The sequence below is a fragment of the Daucus carota genome, chromosome 6 (genome assembly GCF_001625215.2).
Source record: "Daucus carota subsp. sativus chromosome 6, DH1 v3.0, whole genome shotgun sequence".
Classification (NCBI taxonomy): Eukaryota; Viridiplantae; Streptophyta; class Magnoliopsida; order Apiales; family Apiaceae; genus Daucus; species Daucus carota.
In genome coordinates, this window is record NC_030386.2 from 26,117,395 (window position 1) to 26,137,539 (window position 20,145).

General features: G+C 32.3%; 1 protein-coding gene across 2 annotated transcripts; it reads left to right on the forward strand.

Moving 5' to 3' along the window:
* Positions 1 to 8,953: 8,953 nt before the first annotated feature.
* LOC108227172 (calcium-dependent protein kinase 10) lies at positions 8,954 to 14,241 on the forward strand. Of its 2 annotated transcripts, none has more exons than XM_017402190.2 (7): positions 8,954 to 9,730; positions 10,694 to 10,837; positions 10,971 to 11,123; positions 11,756 to 11,871; positions 12,135 to 12,302; positions 13,327 to 13,557; positions 13,679 to 14,241. In XM_017402190.2, exons 1-7 carry the CDS (start codon positions 9,100 to 9,102, stop codon positions 13,850 to 13,852), a joined length of 1,617 nt encoding a protein of 538 aa, XP_017257679.1. In that variant the 5' UTR covers positions 8,954 to 9,099; the 3' UTR covers positions 13,853 to 14,241. The 2 variants fall into 2 exon arrangements, with proteins under 2 accessions (XP_017257679.1, XP_017257680.1); XM_017402191.2 differs by having other exon boundaries at positions 10,694 to 10,789.
* The last annotated feature ends 5,904 nt before the right edge of the window (positions 14,242 to 20,145 follow it).

The following is a 20,145-nucleotide window of genomic DNA, read 5'->3' on the forward strand; positions in this document are numbered from 1 at the left end:
ATGTGTAAGTATTCGATGTGTTTTTGTATTAATATGAGATTGAACAACAAACCGGGGGGTCTGGGTGAGGTTTGGTTTGGTTTGTAATGTATATCTGCATATACAAGTGTTACTAAACTTTTTCTCTCCTCAATTTCTTGCAAATTTCTAGAATGTATTTTAATTTTCTAGTGTGAGTAAAGAGGGATCTTGCATTCTGTTTTAATATATGTTTAGAATATATTTTTATCTGTTATAATAATTGGAATTTTGTTTATGTGATAGTTGTCTAGATATTCGTGATTAAGAAAAATGTGTAATTAGATATTTTCATTATATATTAAATGTATATATGATTATTATCATAACTGTTTAAATTTATCTATCTTGATAATCATTTGTGAGCGCTTATTTATTATCTTGACGATCGATAATCGGGTAATTATGCTTGTACTCATCTAGTTTATAGTAGACATTTATTTTTAAACTGGTATGTAATTTCTTTCTCATTTCATCTTAAAATGATAAACATTTACATCTTGATAGTAATAATTACATCACAAATTATTCTTCATTTATCAAATAATATATGATTAATATAAATACCATCAAATAAAAAAAAGGTTTATGATCATATTAAATCATAAACCTGATATTATACTAAATATTACATAGACAAAAATGAATATCATTTCGCATCCATTAAAAGTAAATTCACTTTCGCGTTTCATCTTCATAAATTTATGAGAATTTTATCAAAATACATCTCCCTTTAATTGAAATGCATAATAAGTAATTCATTTATAATGAATGTGCGAAATTGGTTAATGATTCAAAACAAGCCGACAAAAATACGGTGACAAAAAACAACTTATCTGTATAGTAATTGGTTCTTGAAGATTTGTCTTTGATTGGTCCGCGATATTATCCACATATAAGGATTTTTATAATGAATATTTAGTTTGGATTCTTTATATTTTGTAAGATAAAATATTATATGTGTACCTGTATAAGTTTTTTTTAATGTTCTTATTATTTTATTATAGATTATTCATGATCATATATTAATGATTCGATATTTGGTTAAAAATTCTATTTGAGAATTTTCATTTTTATTTTAAAAAGAATTTTCTAATTGTCATTGTAATCTTTATTTCTGATTGAGGGCGGCACAAGGTCCCCAGCCAACAAAGTAAGTCGATGCTCATCCCTTGCTTTTTCATGTGGCTTCTTTCGCTAATGGACTTATCTCTTTTTTTGTGACGATATATCAACTTTTTTTGGCTCGTTAGAGTCTCATCTCATTCGATAGTATTTTTTGCCATGTTGTAACATAACATACTTTTTTATTTTGCCATGTTGAGAGTCTCTTCATTTTCATCTTCATTTTCAAGAATAATTTTCTTATCACTGTTTACATGTATATATAGACGAGATGAGAGATTTTTTTTTCTGAATAATTTTTGTACCGATATACATGCAGTTCAAGTCACTGGGAAGAACCATAATGCGGATATATATCTTAGTTTTTCTAAAAGAAAAAATTTATTCCATTGAAACCAGTATCTCTCTTTTAGGACGGGATAAGATTCCCTGCCAACAAAATAAGCCGATATCAATCTTTCATGTGGTATCTTACGTTAAGATGTTCTATCTTTTTTGACGTATATCATCATTTTTTTTGCGCTGCATGACAGTCTATTCTCATTCGCGAATATGTCCCGTCCTTGTATACATGTATACATGTAGAAGAGAGTCTTTTCACTTCACGAATATCATTTATCCTAATATTGATGTAGTCAAGAGTTTCTTCTTCGTTACGAATATTCTTCGCACTGATGTACGTATAGTTCAAGTCATTGACAAGAACCACATTACTTTGTTACCGTCATATTTTTCCACATTCTTTCTAATAACTTTTTATCTGTATCATAATTATCATCGACATTTATACTAAATTATAATTATATACTTATATATAATAAGCGTAAGGGAGATAATTTGGTCGCATGGTCCTATGGTCCAAAAGCTTATCATCCGTTGGATCGTATATTGAACAAATAAGCACCGTTAGATTGGAACAAAAATTAATTTTTGTTCTATAAAACAACTGACATCTACTTGCATATTTATAATTCCTTTTCTGAATCCAAAACAAATTCTGTATTTCACGTGTTTATGATTTTTTTAATCCAAAATAAATATTTCCTACCAATTTTTTTTGTAGAATCATATAAATCGCACCGTCATAAAATTATTTTTATCTAATATATTTTAAATTTAATAAGCCGGATTTATGTGAGGAACGAATACAAAAACTTTTTCTTAATCCAAAACAGATTCTACCTTCTTATTACATGTTTACTATTCCTTTTCTTAATTCAAAGCAAATTATGTTTATCAATTTTAATCTAGAACCATATAAATTTTTTGAAAAATATTTAAATCACATTATAATAATTCTAATATAAAATACATTTATAAATATAATCTAATAGGAGTTGGCGTAACGTATTCTACTCAAAATATATTAAAATTTGATAGAAAGAATTTAATACTTTAGCATGATACATACGTGAAAAGGAATGGGTTGATTACAATAGTTTATTTGAAACCATTAATGGCTGTGATGTTGTATTTACAACCGTTCTAACTTACAAACAAATCATTTATTCCAAACTTCTCCATTGAACAGTTGCTCACAAAGGTAATAACTTCTCTCTTTATTTTTAGTGTTGTTTGATGAATTGTTATGCATCAGCTTTATGAATTTTTTTTTTGTTTGTCTAAATTTAATTGATTTATTCAATTTTTCGTAAACCACGCCATGGATTTGCATGACGAATCAAATAATTTGAATGAAAAACGGAAAATTGAACTTAATAAAGCGACGTAAAGAACGGTACAAGTTACGTTAAAAACAATACAAGCAACAACAAGAACCATGTAAGTAATATATTAAACGAAAATACAAAAAATTATATACAAATATGCATTACATCATGCTATTAAATATTATTATTATTAAAAGACAAATATGCTAGATCAAGTTACTCATAACTGTTAAATTATAGAAAACTAATATTTTGGATTCGATTCAACTACAATTTAAGATAAAATTTTAAATAATACCAAAAACATATAAAAATTATATATTCTTACAACAGTTCTAACTTACAAACAAATCATAATTTCAAATTATATTCAATTGAAAATTTTAATTTATTATTTATAAATTAAAGTTCTTCACACCATATAAAATATATTTAAAAAATTTATAAATAATTAAAAATCTCCCGTGCCTTGCACGGGCTATAAGCTAGTAATCAAAATAAGGATAATTTAGTTATAACGGTCGTTTGGTAACATATTTTCTGTCATTCTTGAATTATTATCTTTTATTTATTAGTTTAAAGATCAAATAGAAAAATTATAAAATAATGAGAGATATGCCAAAAGTTTTCTTAATTGCAATGTCTCTTCTTCAAAGCATACAAGTAGCCATGTAACTTGCACAAGATAAAAAAATGTGAAAAATATAATTCAAAATTATAATTTGTTAAAAACAAATAAAAATTAAAACCAACATCAAAAACATATATTAATATTGAAAACTAATTATAGATACTGTAGATGACGCAAATATAGATTATTTCTACAGCACATATACAATATATAAAACAATTAGAAATTCTAAATATTTAATATAAAACATAATCAATCGGCCAATAATCTTTGATCAAATTTCAAAAAAAAAAATCATATATTCTCTCATGTAGAGAAGAATATAATAATATTAAAAATTAAATTATATATATATAAATATAAATTATATTCTAACCGTGCTTACATGGATTTAAAGCAAATAAGTCTTAAAATCAATATAATTATATCAATAGACAACCCATTTCCTAATTGAATATGCATGTTTTTTATGTTAGAGGCCTCTATCGCTATAACCCATTATAGAGCAGATGGGCCGAAGACATCTGCCGAAGACGGTCCGAATAAAACCCAGTTTTAGGTCCATAAAGTCTGTCAGTCGAAACACATGGCCCTGTTTGGAAGTTAGAGTTTTGAGGCAAAATTAGAGGTTTGATCACTATAATCCGCTAATATAAGTGTTTGGTAGCTATTTCATTATTGCGCACTAAGCTGGACTCTCGCGAAAACAGTCTTTCTCTTTAAAGAGCAGAGAAAGGGCATGGTCTATGATCTATTCTAAACGGGATATACTGAGCACGTTTGGTTTGGTTTACCAAAACTTGAGTATGAGATAACCTCAATGCCATTTTCACCTTCAAATTACTCCCTCCGTTTTTCATATCATGGCTCGACTTTTACACAATATATTTTGACCAAATTATTATTAAAAAAATTCTTTTCTAAATAAAAGTAAATAAAAGATAGTTTACTTCAGGAAAAATTTAAAAAATTTAAATTTTTAAAAATCCAATCAAAACATATTGAAATTTGTGCAAGAAGTTAGACGTTACTACGTCTCTTATTACTTTTCTTTATCACGTTTGCCAACGCACAGTTTTGATCGTCAAAATCTTTTATTTCGTATTAGTATTAAATATAAGAACTTCATCGTATTAAAGCAACTCATGAATACGAATCTAACAAGATCACTCATGACTATAATTAGTCTTATATATTAAACGTAAATTAATAATTTGTCTTGAACAGTATCGACATCCGAAAACGAGAAACGTATATAGGAATGGAGAGAGTATTAAAAAAAAGGATTGTCTAGTGTGTACACATGGACACGTGCTGAATACTAAAATTTATGAAATTGGATGGTTTTGATTGATGTGGTTGTTGTAAATGCAAGGAATTTATCAAAATTAAAGAGTGAAAGTCAATTAAAACAAGATCAATTTATCAAATTTTGTGCTTATTATGTGCGCCCACGAGCACATCTTAGAAAAAAAACCAATAAAAAAATACTCCCTCCATCCCAAATTAGATGAGCTCGTTGACTTCGGGCACGCAATTTAAAGTCCATTGACCGCATAGCTACATTATTTATTTTTAAAATTTTATTTTTAAAAATAAAAATTTAAATATGAATTTTTTGTTTACAAAAAAATTAAAAAAATAAATTTCGAAACTAGACGATCAATGCATCTTAAGTTGCGTGCCCAAAATGAATTAGTTTATCTAACTTGGGATGGAGATGGAGGGAGTACTAACATGTTTGACATTGCGACTGCCCGTACGTGTGGTTGTGACTTGGGAACTTACAGAAGACCCATGGCAGTTCTTACTTCTTATCAGTGGCGGATCTGACTATAAAGTTAAGGGGGTCAATTTTTTTGTAAAAAAAAATAAAAGGGGTCACAAAAAATTGAGGGGGGTCAATTTCAATTTTACAACCTAAAAATATGTATAATATTAAAAAAAATAAAAATTAAGGAGGTTGGTTGCCCCCTCTTGTCCCTTCTAAGATCCGCCTCTGCTTCTTGTCTCCATGGTTTTCGCAATCGCCATACTTCTATCAGAAGAGAATTTAATACATGCAGTTGAATGGAAGTACAAGGACGATTCATCATTTGTTTTGACAACGTTGCCCATACCGTAGTGTTTATGTGATGATGTAAACCAGTCACATGTATGACTTTTCTGTTTGGTATTTTTCTTCTTCATTTAACTTGTTTCTGGGGTTGTTTGAAAATTCTTTTGATTTTTCCTTAATCGCCATAATTATTTCTTTGATTCTTCTCTATAATGGGCGGGTTTATGGTCAAGAGTCGAGCGTAAGTAAACCATTAGATCTTTGTATCATCCCGTACCCACAAGTAATATTAAGGGGTCGTTTGGTTCGCGGAGTGGTATGAGTTTGGAATGAGGAATCGGGTTATGGTGGTATGGGTTTAAGGTATCATATCTGATATCATGTGTTTGGTTGATGGCTGGAATCAATATATTTATTTTTTTAAAAATAATTATATTAGTTATTTATATTAATAAAATATTAATAAAAATCATTATTGTTACATATATTTGCATTATTGATTATTTTTATATTAAATATTAATATTTAATTGCTTAAATAGAGACAAAAAAATAAAATATAAAACTGATACCCATACCCCCGTTTCATACCCACCTCACCCTTTGGGTATCAAAAACCATACCTTGTGGGTTTAAGGAATGGGTTTGAAAATTTGTTTTCCTTCACCCAAACACCAGGTATGGGTTTGAAATGGAGGAAACCCATACCTGATTCCAGATACCCCTCAACCAAACGACCCCTAAATTGGAATAACCATGATACATGTAATTTATAATGTATTCATTTGCGTAACCATCTATCATGTATTCATTTGCGTAACCATGATACATGTAATTTATGAAAATTTTGATCCGTACTTGTACTTGTTTATTGAGGTGATTATATATAAGTTTTTGTTTGATTCACTTGTTCTAAAGAATAATTTTTAGATCCCGAATGAGGATTGATAAAATATAAAATCCACTGGCTTATACAGCCACGTTAACCAATATGTGACCTGATTAACTACCTTCCAAATCTTTAAAAATCTGAGAACAAAGCATTATTTAACAATCCCTTTATTCTTTTAGCATTGCATGTGATGCCAGTGATGTAGTTTCACTTGGAGCCCTACAGAGTACAAATAAAAGAAGGGATTTTTCATGTGTGTCCAAGGCACATAATAGTCTCTAACTTCAATAAAAATAGCTCCTTTTGATTGGTGGATGAATAATAAATGAGAATGACCCCCTTGCATTCACATCAACTCCACCAAACAGAATAGGCCATTTTTATAGAATTTAGTGATAATTGTGTGCTCTTGGGCACACAGTAGAAAGACCGATAAAAGAATACCCATTCTTTACACGTACGTTATATATGTTCTAACATCTGTTAGGGTGGTTGGCCGAGTTTAAAAGTTTGGCTTCGAAATTTATACGCTAAAAGTTAAAAGTTAAGAAGTACTCGTAAAAAGTTGAGAAACTAATTTTGATTTCATCTTTCCCAAATGCTTTAATCACTCATAAGTGTTAATCTACTTTTAACTTTTACTTCACTTTTTCGGTTTCTTAATGTGATATTTTTTAAAAGATTCTGAATTATATAGGGGCCGTTTGGGTGAGCTTAAAATAAGTGCTTCTTGCTTAAAATAAATAAGTGGAGTAGAAGTTAGAAGCAGGATAAGACTTATAAGTGATTAAAGTGTTTGGGAAATAAGTAGAAGTACTGAAACAAAAGCTAGCATTCCTAGCTTTTTATAAGTGCTTCTTGACTTATTACACAAACGGTACGAATAAGTGCTTATAACTTATAATCCAGAAGCTGGACTTAAAAGTCTCAAACAAACACCCACATAATTTGAAGATTTAAATGAAAATAGTTCCGGTCATTCACAATCTTTCCGTGGGGCCATGACATAGAAAGTCAAGGAATGAGCCAGGGGAGGGGAGCAGTGTGTTGCCGGCAATGACGTGGCCACGCCACCGCTTGGGGAGTCTATTGATTCTTCTATATAAGCCACTATTCATAGTCAATAACGGCTACCTAAGAGGCCAGTACCAAACTCCTGTTCCGGTCAAAAGACATGATCACAATTCACACCTGTCCCTTCGTGTGAATATAATCCAAGCAAGGTAGGATTCCAATTTAAAATTCGAGGAGACTTAGAGAGTTGAAAACGTATCACAACAATTTTTCCTGACATTTCAACTTTATTAAATAATGAATTTATGATATAAATTGACAACTAGTGCAACAAAAAATAAATTAGGGTTAGGACAAAGTGTTTGGTAAACATTAAGCACACATGAGTATAAGTTAGAAAACAGAATATCACAATAGTTATAGGCATGTTTATCTAGATATAAATAAAGTAATCTTTTTTTTAAAAAAAATACATGTATATATATATATATGTTGAAAATGCCTATTTTTTATAAATAAAAAATATTATATATATTCAAAATACCTAATTTTACAACCATGTATATACTAATTTTTTTCCCCAATGTAAACCTCTAATTTCATAGAATGAAATATATAATCAGTCATCCGGAATAAATAATTTTTATAATAATTTTGTATTTCTCCGTACGACCGTACCACTGAATGTTTCTTTTCCATTACTCGACACGTATTTTAGTATTCAAATTTAAAAAGCGGGAATCAGAGATAATCGGTGAAATCACTGAACAAGGATTAATCGGATATTAGTTAGATCGGTTAGATATTAATAAGTAATTTAATCAGTTCAACGAGTTACGAAATAAAGATTAATTGATGAGCGCGATTAATCACTGACTTTTAGAATAAATATACCAATCAATGGCGGTGTTTATTTGCGAGAAGCAGAAAATGATTCCGGCTTCTACTTTTCTTGACCCGATTGTGTGAAGAAGTAGAAGCACTTTTAAGAAGTTGAGAATACTAGCTTCTTTCTCACGGCTTCGGCTTCTTTTCTAAACACTTTATTAACTTATTTACTTCTCACTTCTACTCCACTTTTTTACTATAAGTAAGAAGCCACTTTTTTTAAACTAACCCAAACGGTCAATAAATAACAGTTGAGAGCATCTCCAATGGTAAAAAAACCTTAACTAAAATTATCTAGGTGGCGCTTATTTGGCATCTACGTGTCATTTTTAAAGATCATGTCCAACCCTCTCTCCCCTTAACAAAAAATATAGTCAATCATGTTTGGTAGGCTATATTTGTCGATCCAAGAAAGCCTTTAGATATAATTTTACATAAGCATGAATATAGATAACCCCATTAGAATAATCATTGGTCCCTTTAGCAAAAAATTTACATTTTCAATATAACCAATGAAAATAGCCAACCATTATACATTTCACCTCCGGAGATGCTCTAAACAACGAAATAAAAAAGCAATCTAGAAGGCGGGTATTATAATATATACAAAAAGCTACACTACAAGTAGTCCCCAATAATAAACCGTGTAGTCAATTATTTTACTTTCACAGACCAATGACTTTTACATATACCACCCCTCTTTCCCCTGTCCTGGTCCTCCTCACTTTCCACACAAAACTACTGCATGTTCCTTTCTTCTCCGCCCTTAGCCACCGTACACAACCGCCGCTAAACTCCCCACCATGGGAAACCTAGTCACATGCCTAACTCCAACCACCAAAACCACACACAAACACAAACACAAACGCGAACGCAGACCCAACCCCTACGCGAGCTCCCCGTCGCCTCAGGTCGTCAAGCAAGTCCTCCCGCCGGGGCCCAACAAGAACGCGAAGATCGGCGACAAGTACATGCTGAGCCGCGAGCTCGGTCGCGGCGAGTTCGGCACCACGTACTTGTGTACGGACAAGGAAACGAGAGAAAACTTGGCGTGCAAGTCAATTCTGAAGAAGAAGCTGAGGACTTCTGTGGATGTTGAAGATGTGCGGAGAGAAGTGGCGATCATGTCGAGCTTGCCGGAGCATCCGAACATTGTGAAGCTGAAGGCGACGTATGAGGATAATGAGGCGGTGCATTTGGTGATGGAGCTGTGTGAAGGCGGGGAGCTGTTTGATCGGATTGTGGCGAGAGGTCATTACAGTGAAAGAGCGGCGGCGGGGATTGCGAAGACGGTGGCGGAGGTTGTGAGGATGTGTCATGAGTGTGGCGTTATTCACCGTGATTTGAAGCCGGAGAATTTCTTGTTTGCTAATAAGAAGGAGAATTCGCCTCTTAAGGCTATTGATTTTGGGCTCTCTGTTTTCTTTAAGCCAGGTATGATTTTTGGTTAGGTTAATTATGGATTTGGTTATGAAAAATGTGGTTATTGGTTTGTAATACCGAACAGGCAATATGTAAGACTAGGGTTCTATAGTTATTTAGCTTTGTCTCATGAATTATTCACCCATTTCTCAGTGAATTTTCAATTGCTTGTATGTAAACAAAATTCAGAGCCCAAGTTCCACAAGCCCTATGTCTACTTTGTCGAACAATTGAGTATAAGACTTATCAAGATTTGAGCAATTTGGGACTGTTGTTTGGTTACTGGCCTCTTTTCATTTATTGGCTTGAAATCAATGCCCAGATTGATGATTAAATTTTTTTAAAACTGGGTAAAGTTTAAACCATCCTTCTTTTGGTAGACCCGTTATTTGGCCATCTGGGTGATGTTTAGGTTGCGTCAATTATCGAGGTCTTTGTGTTGGTAAACTTGCCCATTCTGATTTCTGAACTTGACAGAATTTATAAATATCAGTAAGAAATAAGAAATAAGATTTCTGAAGTTGCCTATATGCTTGAAAGAATAAGAAATTTTCTGGTCAATATATAGGGGTGTATGTCTATAATCATGTCAAGTATTGAGCGGGATTTTAATTGTGTTTCGCTTTGCCACAACTTATGTTTAAGGTTCTGTGATCGTGTTGATATTCAAGGAGGTTATATCTAGGTTATGTATTATCGCTTATGGATGGAATGCATTTTTTTTTTTTGAAAAGGTTATGGAATGTAATGTTTTAAACGGTTTTAGTTGTGTTGCATTTTTGGTTTAAAATAAGACAACATCATATGGAAGTAAGTAGTCATTTGTTATATTTCTGAATATGGAGTAAATGGATTTAGATCCTAAGCAGATATCTGATTTTTACTTTGTTGCCTCTTTCAATTGAATAGTTCCATAGTCCTGAACTCCTGATTTTAATTCTTTTTTTCTTCTAATACCATGAATCTATCATTAAGGCGACACGTTTTCTGAGATTGTGGGAAGTCCTTACTACATGGCTCCAGAGGTTTTGAAGCGTAATTATGGCCCAGAGATTGATATATGGAGTGCCGGTGTGATTCTTTATATTCTTTTGTGTGGAGTTCCTCCGTTTTGGGCAGGTATAGCTGTTAACTTCATATTGACTACCTAAGCTTTGGGAGGATGTATACTATGTAGCTTCTCTTTAGGTTGGGTGTTTATGCATTCCCTTTATCTCATGAAAGTGTTTTCGTGTTATCTCTTTTGGTGCAGAAACTGAACAGGGTGTTGCTCTGGCAATATTACGTGGTGTAATTGATTTTAAGAGGGAGCCCTGGCCTCAGATATCTGAAAATGCCAAGAACCTTGTTCGTCAAATGTTAGATCCTGATCCCAAAAAGCGTTTGACTGCTAAACAGGTGCTTGGTAAGTCTTTGTGAAGTGGATGGTATATGACTGTGGTTATTTCAACACGCTTCTGTGTGCATAGAGTAATAAAAATGTTTTATGGGTATCTGGGGGATCATGTAAATATGATTTAGGTATTAGCTTAAGGAAATTGAAGGCAAGTTAGAAGAATGTATAATCTGGAGAAGGGTACTCCAGTACACCTACATCTTGAATTTATGGGGAAATCAGAGACTATATTACACACGTGTTATAGTTCACACCATCTAATAACACTTTTATTAGCGGAAGTAGCAACTTTTCCTCATCATAGCACTCAGCAACATTCTGGTTTCTGCAATCTGAATGCTGCTATACTATGGCTGGTCCATTCATTATGGAACAGCATCTGTGATGTTCATTTGTTTCACAGTTGTTGTCTAATAAGCTATCTGACCATTTTATGGAAATAGGCTGCAATTCTTTTTAGTAGGATAATATATTTTTGTGATGGAGAGTATTTTGCAGATATACTGCACTATATCTGCTCAGAATTCTATTTATTAATTATATAATTACTCAATGTAGCAGATACAAGTCTCTCACATGATGTATAGTATAGGTGAATTAGACTAGCAGCTGATCTGTCTTCTCTTTGTCCCTATTCGTAGAACACCCATGGATACAAAATGCAAAGAAGGCCTCAAACGTTCCACTGGGAGATATAGTGAGGACAAGGCTCAAGCAGTTCTCCCTGATGAACAGGTTTAAGAAAAAAGCCTTACGGGTAAGCATTGAGGAGAGACTGGTGATCTAGTTTAGAAGCTCTTAAATTAATAAATTACTTGTGCACCTTTGCAGTCACATTTTAGTTTTTGTGACACTTCTCTTCAAAAAAAATGTAAGATGAGATGACTATATATATATGTGTGTGTGTTTTCAGCGAAAGCTGTTAAATCAGTTCTTTTCTGCAGTGGTCTGTTTCTTATTAAAAAAATGATTTGTTATTTGATTATAATAAATTGGAATTGGTTTTATCGAATGATGTAGGTTATTGCCGAACACTTGACCATTGAGGAGGTTGAGGTAATCAGAGATATGTTTGCTTTAATGGATACCGACAGTGATGGAAAGGTTACCTATGAAGAACTGAAGGCTGGACTTCGGAAAGTCGGTTCACAGTTGGCTGAACCAGAGATAAAATTACTGATGGATGTGGTAAGCATTTCATAATTGCTGGATTACGGTGGAAACTTAATATAGCGTTACAGCTGATTCCTAATTATCATTGATATATGTTTACTCATCATTAATTATATGGGCAAGACTATGTTCAGTAATCTCCTTGTCCACAGTGCACCAATTTCCTAGCATATGATTACAGCTTTTTACAGTGATTTAATGTTTTAGTAATTCCATTGACTAGTTTATATATATAGCTATGATGATGTCTTTGATTTGTCTCCAAAACTCTTCTAGGAGGCTATATTTTAAATACACATTACCTGTGTTTTAGCATATCTATGTGTTTATTATTGATAGTAATAAGTAGTGTGGCGTAATAATAAAAGTAAGATTCTCTGTTTTACTAGTTTGTCATTTATGTATTGTTTCTTATCCTTTGTTGTCTGTAAAGAGTGTTAAAAGGAATCATAGCTAAGATTCTGCTTTCTCTTCATCATGCCTTTTTTCTTGTCTGTTGTATATTTTAAAGAAACTAGATCAATGACTCTTAGCGACTTGTAAGATACCTCTCTCAAGCTTTTAGTTAAGAACTATTGAGTGGTGTACTCACCACCATTTAAACGACCTTTTTCAGTTGAAAAATATATAATATTTCTACTACGGTATTGGTCAAGGCATCAAACATACCTACTGCACTGAAGTGTTGGAATACTGAGTCAGACATGTTAGTTACTGAGTATAATCTAGTTCTTCTCAGAGAACTCTGTCTGCAATGAAACAACACTAATAAAAATATTGGAAAACAACCAGGTAAACAGTAAATAATATACTCTTTTAGTTGCATTTCCATATTTGGCGCTCCAAGAAAGTGGTATCTTTATATTTTTAAAGAGTATGACGTGTTGTTGATGTGACAATGGAATTTCTTTTTTTAACGTGTTTAAGAAGATTTCATAAATAAAATAAGATTTCATAACCATGAGCCTCTGTAGCATCTGTATAGCTGGACTACCTCTAATACATGTTCACAAAATTTAAATTCTTAAATGTTAACTAGGCTGATGTCGACGGAAATGGAGTGCTGAACTATGGCGAGTTTGTAGCAGTGACAATTCATCTGCAGAGGATGGAGAATGATGAGCATTTCCGGAAAGCATTTACATTTTTCGACAAAAATGGCAACGGGTATATTGAGCTCGATGAGCTACGAGATGCCTTAGCGGATGAATCAGGTGAAACTGACGATGATGTTCTCCACGAAATTATGCAAGACGTTGACACGGACAAGGTTTGATATTTGAAATTCTTTTATTCAACAAAACATGATGTGAACATCTTCACGCCTCTTCTTTTCCCATGTGCACAAGTTATTATTACGACAATTTTTAAAACGGTAGTTCTTGTTTCAGGACGGGAAAATTAGTTACGATGAATTTGTTGCAATGATGAAAGCTGGAACTGATTGGAGAAAGGCATCTAGACAGTATTCTAGAGAAAGATTCCAGAGCTTGAGTGTAAACCTGATGAAGGATGGGTCACTGCATCTTCAGGATACGGTGACTGGTCAAACTTACGTTGTTTAGCTGGACTGTAAATGATTTCCCACACCTCAGAATTATTCCCAAGTTTCCGAAGTCTAAAATTAATTGAACCTTCATCTTTGACGCTTGTGTTACCTTGAAACTAGCTACTGGGATGAGCTGCTGGGATCTGACTAGAGGTCATGTTACTAAATTTATATTACTTGTATATCCTTTAACTTGTATAGAACCAGGTCATATGTTTATTATGTTAAATTTACCTATGTAATTGTCAATTTTTTTATTTTCACTTCCCCTTTTACCAAATTGTGCAGAGGTTAGGTGTAGGTTTGTAACAGTTTTGCACTGGTGTTTGTTTGCGTGAGGAGTTGAGGATGATTCATTTGTGTTGTAGTTGAGTTTGTTTTTATATATAGCTATCTTGCTTGATATTGGCTTTCCAAAACTAGAATAATTGAGTGACAAATTGATTGGTTTTTCATAGTTGTTTTTATCTAAATTACTCTATTAAATTGACATTTGTTGTCTCCCAGTGTCAAGGGATGCAACACTCACATCAATACTTTGTTTTTTGTAAAAGGTCGATTCCATAGAGTAAAATAATGGAACAATCAAAGAAGAGTCATTTAGCAAAAAAAAAGAAAGAGAGAAGAGTCTGTATCTCAAGAAATATCACACTGGTCACTGGACTGTAAAAGCAACTATGAATACCCAGAGGAAAAGTATTAAACAATTTATATATTGTGTGCACAATATTTCTACATATAATATCAAATGGATCCACAATTCAGTTTAAAGTAATTAAAATATGTAAAACAATACTTCAAGCTTATATTTAACATTCATGTCACATTTCTTATAAATTGCAGAGATTATTTATTGTGAACATCTTGTTGATTTCTATCAAAATCTAATTGATATTAACATACTTGACTTTGGATGTTTGACATGGATCAAATACATAACCAGCACCTATACTTATTTCCCATTTCCATATGTCACTCTACACTTATGGTACTAGCTTTGATGAACATATATGCATTCAGAAAAAAGATCTAGGCTTTATTAGCTTTCCTGTTTGGATGAATTTCTGAATTCTTTACAAGGCCTTTTCTTTTTAAATTTGTTTGATGCTTCACTAAATTAACCAAAGCTGTTTTGGTTGGTTCATATGCAACCTGTTTCTTGTGATTCAGTGTCTTCTCATCCTGGGGCGAGACTTTTGCCTTTAAAGTGGAGCTGTGAGTTGCCTATAAGGCCCCGAGAACAACTGTATTTTATTAAACATTCTATTGATTGTGGGTTTTGCAAACCAATTTTAACTTTCAGCATGTTTTGATGGGACCACTCTAATGTTTTCCTGCAGCAAAACTCAAAAAGCCGAGGAGATATTGAGCATTGAGATCAAAACCTTGTTGGAAAAAAGGCACAAAAATTAAAGAGAGTTTCAATATCACAACTCTGACAAAGTCTCTAAAAGATAAGATTTTCAAGATCACGACTCTGAAAAGAGAAAAGAACAAGAACAATGCATCAAGGTTTGAACAAAAGTTAAAGAGAGTTTTAAGGTAAAGTTTATGATAGTCAAAACTCAAAACCAATTTACTTGGTTATTCCAGAATATCGAACTAAAATTCAATGCAGAAATGTTGTGTGCCCTGTGCGCAATCATAGTATTGAAAGATGTCAAAGTTTTAACTTTTTTTCCCTTAACGTGGAAACTAGTGACGATCAACACTAGCATGATATTGACACAAAAATATACAAAGAATTACACTTTATAATGCAATACGTATCACTTTTTCCATTTGTTAAAAACTAGATTAGGTTAGAATCGGTCGACATTGGAAGTTTCTAAGTTATGTTGACGTACAAGTTTGCTAGCAAATTGACATTATATGGCATTAATAAAATGCTTTTATAGTACTAAAACGCATCATGCACTCCATTGTTGGTAACAAGCAAACCATGTCCTCCATTTCTAGTTGATCGATGATTAGTAGTCATACTTAACACTAAAAAATAACCCATTATCCATTTGTCATTTTCATTGTGCTTCTTATTCCATCCATTTCAAAATAATAAATTATTTTAAATTTTTATAATATGACTATCAGAGTAGACAAGTGAGTTTGCTTCCTCTTTTTTTCTTTTAATATTTAATCAAAATTGATCAAGTCGACTTATTGAAAACCGAAAGTACTTGTTATTTGAGACGGAGGGATTAGTTAAAATCAATACCGAAATTTATTTATTTTTTGTCGCGTAAATGAATCATATAATATCAAAAGTTTTAAGCAAACTAAAATCCAAACCAATCAAATATACAGCACTCGGGGTAAGTAGTGTCCGTAAGGATAAACACATGTTATGCAAGCTGAGAGTAGGTCAGAATGAGACCTTGAATTCATGCTCTCAGGAAAAAGTGACTTATTTGGATGCTAATAGTCAATTTAACATTTGAAATATTATGGGGCCGTTTGAGTAAATTTAAAAAAAATGCTTATTATCCGTTGGTTAAAGTAAAGTATTAACTAGAATTGATAAGTAAATTAAGACTTATAGGTGATTAAACTGTTTGGGAAAGAAGCAGAAGTCCTGAAACCATTCGTAGCTTTTTATAAGTGCTTCTGACTTTTTTACACAAACGGGTTAAGAAAAACAGAAACTAGCTTCTTGCAACGAGAAGCGAGAAGTCGTGTAAGCCAAACAGGTACTATGATTCTTCCTCAATCCATCCTTTAATCATCGTCCTCTTCCCGACGATCCAACCCCTGCCCTTAGACTTGTATTCTCTATCACGATATATATTTAAGAGCAATTCCAATGGTGGTGTTAAAGAAGGTGCTATTACTATAATATAGCATCCAAGCAAAAAACTGAACTCCAATGGGTTGCTAAACTTGAATGTAAAATAGCAAAATGCTATACTTGGTTCTAAATATAGAACCAAATATAGATGGTGTTATAATTGCCACATAAGCATGCAAGTGACAAAATGCATTAATAAAGTAATAGTGACAAATATAGTTATGTACTTTAAGATTATGTAATTAGAATATAGCTTTATTTGAACATGTTTGGTTCTATTTTGCATTTACCATTTGACCATAAGTTCTATTTTAGCATCAAAAATAATTTTTTTGATTTCAAATTATAACAATAGCTACATCTATTTTAGCATCACCACTGGACTTGCTCTAAGGAGCGTCAAGGATCTCAAAATATATTTTAAAATCATTTAAATACCGCAAATCGGTTACAGAATCGTAGTGGGAGATTTTCTCTTTTCAAATACACACAATCAATTAAATAATAAACACACAAGTGTTTCATATACAACTAGATAATCACAAACAAGTGTTTCATATACAACATGTGATATTGATTATTAGTACTTCTGGAGTTCTGGTACGTTTCATACTGCAAACTGCAGAGTAAGGTTGCAGCATATTGTATTGTGGAGTGTTTGTTAGTATTAAATGAATGAGAAGGAAAACAATAATGCATTGTAGTGTGGAGAAGCATAAAGAGAAGCAGGACCATGCATGCATGTGTATCTGCTTTCTGCTATTAAATTTTCTCAAAAGCCATGTCGGCTCTCTTGTTTTTAATAAAAAGTAAATATTAAATAAATTTGATAAAATCTAAATATATTATCATAAATACTATAAATCATAACCTTTTACTTGGTTATGATAACATTCAAGAATAACGTGTAAAATTTTATAAATAATATTTTTATTGCTTGAACTTATATTTCAAGCTACTTATTTGATATTTATGATGACTTTAGTTACCATCTTAATATCGTTTTCGGTTCACTGACCACTTAATATATTAGGTCCAGTTCAATGACCAACTACATAATTAACCTAATTAAAGTGAGTTACGGATTACTTCTGACCCATATAAACCGATCTGCGCACCCCGCCACAAACTTATAATCCCACAGTATAGTTGCCGAATAAAAGTAAGCAAATCAAAAGTCTTGAAAATGGAAAAGATTGATGAGAAAAAGGTTAGACAAGTGCGTGGTGGGGGACTAGTACGGATGTACTTATAAGGACAAAGTTCATGTGAAATGATTTACGAGTATCTGCAATTAGGACTCCCTGGTTGGTAATAATTCTGAGAAACATGATTAACCTAATTTCGTCCGCCTCCTCCCTACATTATTGTTGTACACTCTGTTGTTATTTATTCTGTGTAACATGTTCCCATGTTTTCTTGTTCGTTATTTCCGAATTCTTGCCACATGCTACTTTGTCGAATGTGGACACCGCGTGCCTTGATTTTTACCTTGTATATCTGAGGGCGAGATTCTGATTTTATTTTTAGGAAATTATCCGATATAGTGTTTTCTAAACTTTTAATTGTAAAATTACTATTTCATTGAACTAATTGTAGTTTTACGTTTTTGGTCGGAAAAAAGAGATGTAAATTGCATAAATACGGTACTTCGTAAACTCTTTGCTCTCCCTTGTTTCTCCCGCATCTCCTTATATCCCTCTCGTTTCTCCCGCTCTCTCTCCTCCGTCGCCATCTCCCATTGCTCTAGGTGTTAGAGAAAGCCCCTTTATAAATTTTATACTTATATATTAATACTCCTCCTCACTCGAAATTCCATTTATTTGGATTGAAAAGTGGATCACGGGCGCCCTTTCCCTCATTTCTCCCACCCTCTCCTTGTATCCTTCTCTCCTCCGTCTCCATCTCCCATTGCTCAAGGTGCCCCTCACTCGAAATCTCATTAGTTGGGTTGAAGCCCATCTTTCGGGTATAAATTGCTTTCATGTCCATTTTAAATGGTAAAAAAATTGCAGGGTGGCAAGGGCTCGAACCTGAGACCTCTCGCAGACGAGAGCTCTGATACCATGTAGAGAGCAATTCCATCTAAAAATTTAAGATAAAGAAGACTCCTTTGTATATCTTATACAGTACTTATATTTCAACATTCTCTGTGTCTCGTATTGTCTCGAAGAAAGCGAAGGAGTGAGTGTAAAATACACTAAGTTTTAAAAAATGACTTCAATTTAATAATAAGTTTTATGAGATTTAGATTGGTCACACAATAAAATATAAGGGGAGTGAATGTGTTTAAAAAAAAATTAAGATTATAAGTTGCAGTTAATTCTAAGGTAAATTCATTTGATCACATTTTTTATGCCATGATGAAGTGTACAAATTTATGAAAAAAAATAAGAAGTCGTTTTTTAATTAATATTTTAAAATTATAATGTATAATCTATAATTTTTTAAATACTGTCATCATAAATAAAAAATAAAATATATATTATATTTATTACTCCCTCCGTCCCTGTGAGTTATATACATTTGGATTGGATACGGAGATCAAGAAAAAGTGTAAGAAATGAGTAAAGTTAAATGGAAAGTAGGTAAAGTGGTGAGACCCATATATTTTTTAATAATAGATTTGAGATAGTGGAGGAAGGTAGTGTGTGTAATAGTGTGTTTATTATTATAAAATGTAGATAGTGGAATAATGTAGTGGGTATGGTAGTGTTTCATATTATAAAAAGTTGCTATTTTAGGACTGTATAGAAATGATGGGACATCGCAAAAAGGAAACTGTATAGAATTGATTGGGACGGAGGGAGTACTTTTTGTACATGAAATCCACACACTGCGGCACAAAGATCATAAACGTGTCTTCAATCACCCAGAGGCCACAGACACGTGTATTCAAATAGCGGAAATGATAACTATCAGAGTCTCAAATACACGCACCTACAAAAAACGGACTCTGAAAATTGGGGAAGAAGAGATAACTCATGAACATGAATGACGTTTGCGACATAAATGCAGGAAAAGAGGATGAAAATGGCAAGGCTGTTTGTTAAGGATGTCATTTTGATTTTTAGTTCTTAATAGGGTGATTATTTTTCAAAATTTATATTAAAAATATATTATAATTAAGAAGCAATTGTTTACTAATTATTTACAATTATATATAAATTTCTAACTTATAGTTGGTAAGAACTCCACACACAAATATTTGGGAGAAAATTAGAAATAAATAAATATTATAATATTATTAGAAAAGTAATCTTGAAACTTATACAATGATATATAGAGTATAATTTTATTCAAAAGATAATTGTAAAATACTAAAACACTATAAAATAAATATTAATATACATCAAATTAAGTCATGTTTAATATATATTTATTCCCCTGTTTCTAGTTCTTAAAATGTTAATTACATGTTCTAAGTTTATTTACCGGATATGTTATGGGACCATGTTCATTCTTTGTGGCCAACTGGCCATTCATATGTCATCCATATAAAATCAATTATACATAGTATTGTA

Bases quoted from the DNA above. Each gene is read 5' to 3' on its own strand.
- LOC108227172 (XM_017402190.2), top strand. From the start codon at position 9,100: ATGGGAAACCTAGTCACATGCCTAACTCCAACCACCAAAACCACACAC. The intron at 11,124-11,755 runs GTAAGTCTTTGT...CCCTATTCGTAG, and splicing joins GACTGCTAAACAGGTGCTTG to AACACCCATGGATACAAAAT. The intron at 11,872-12,134 runs GTAAGCATTGAG...CGAATGATGTAG, and splicing joins TTAAGAAAAAAGCCTTACGG to GTTATTGCCGAACACTTGAC.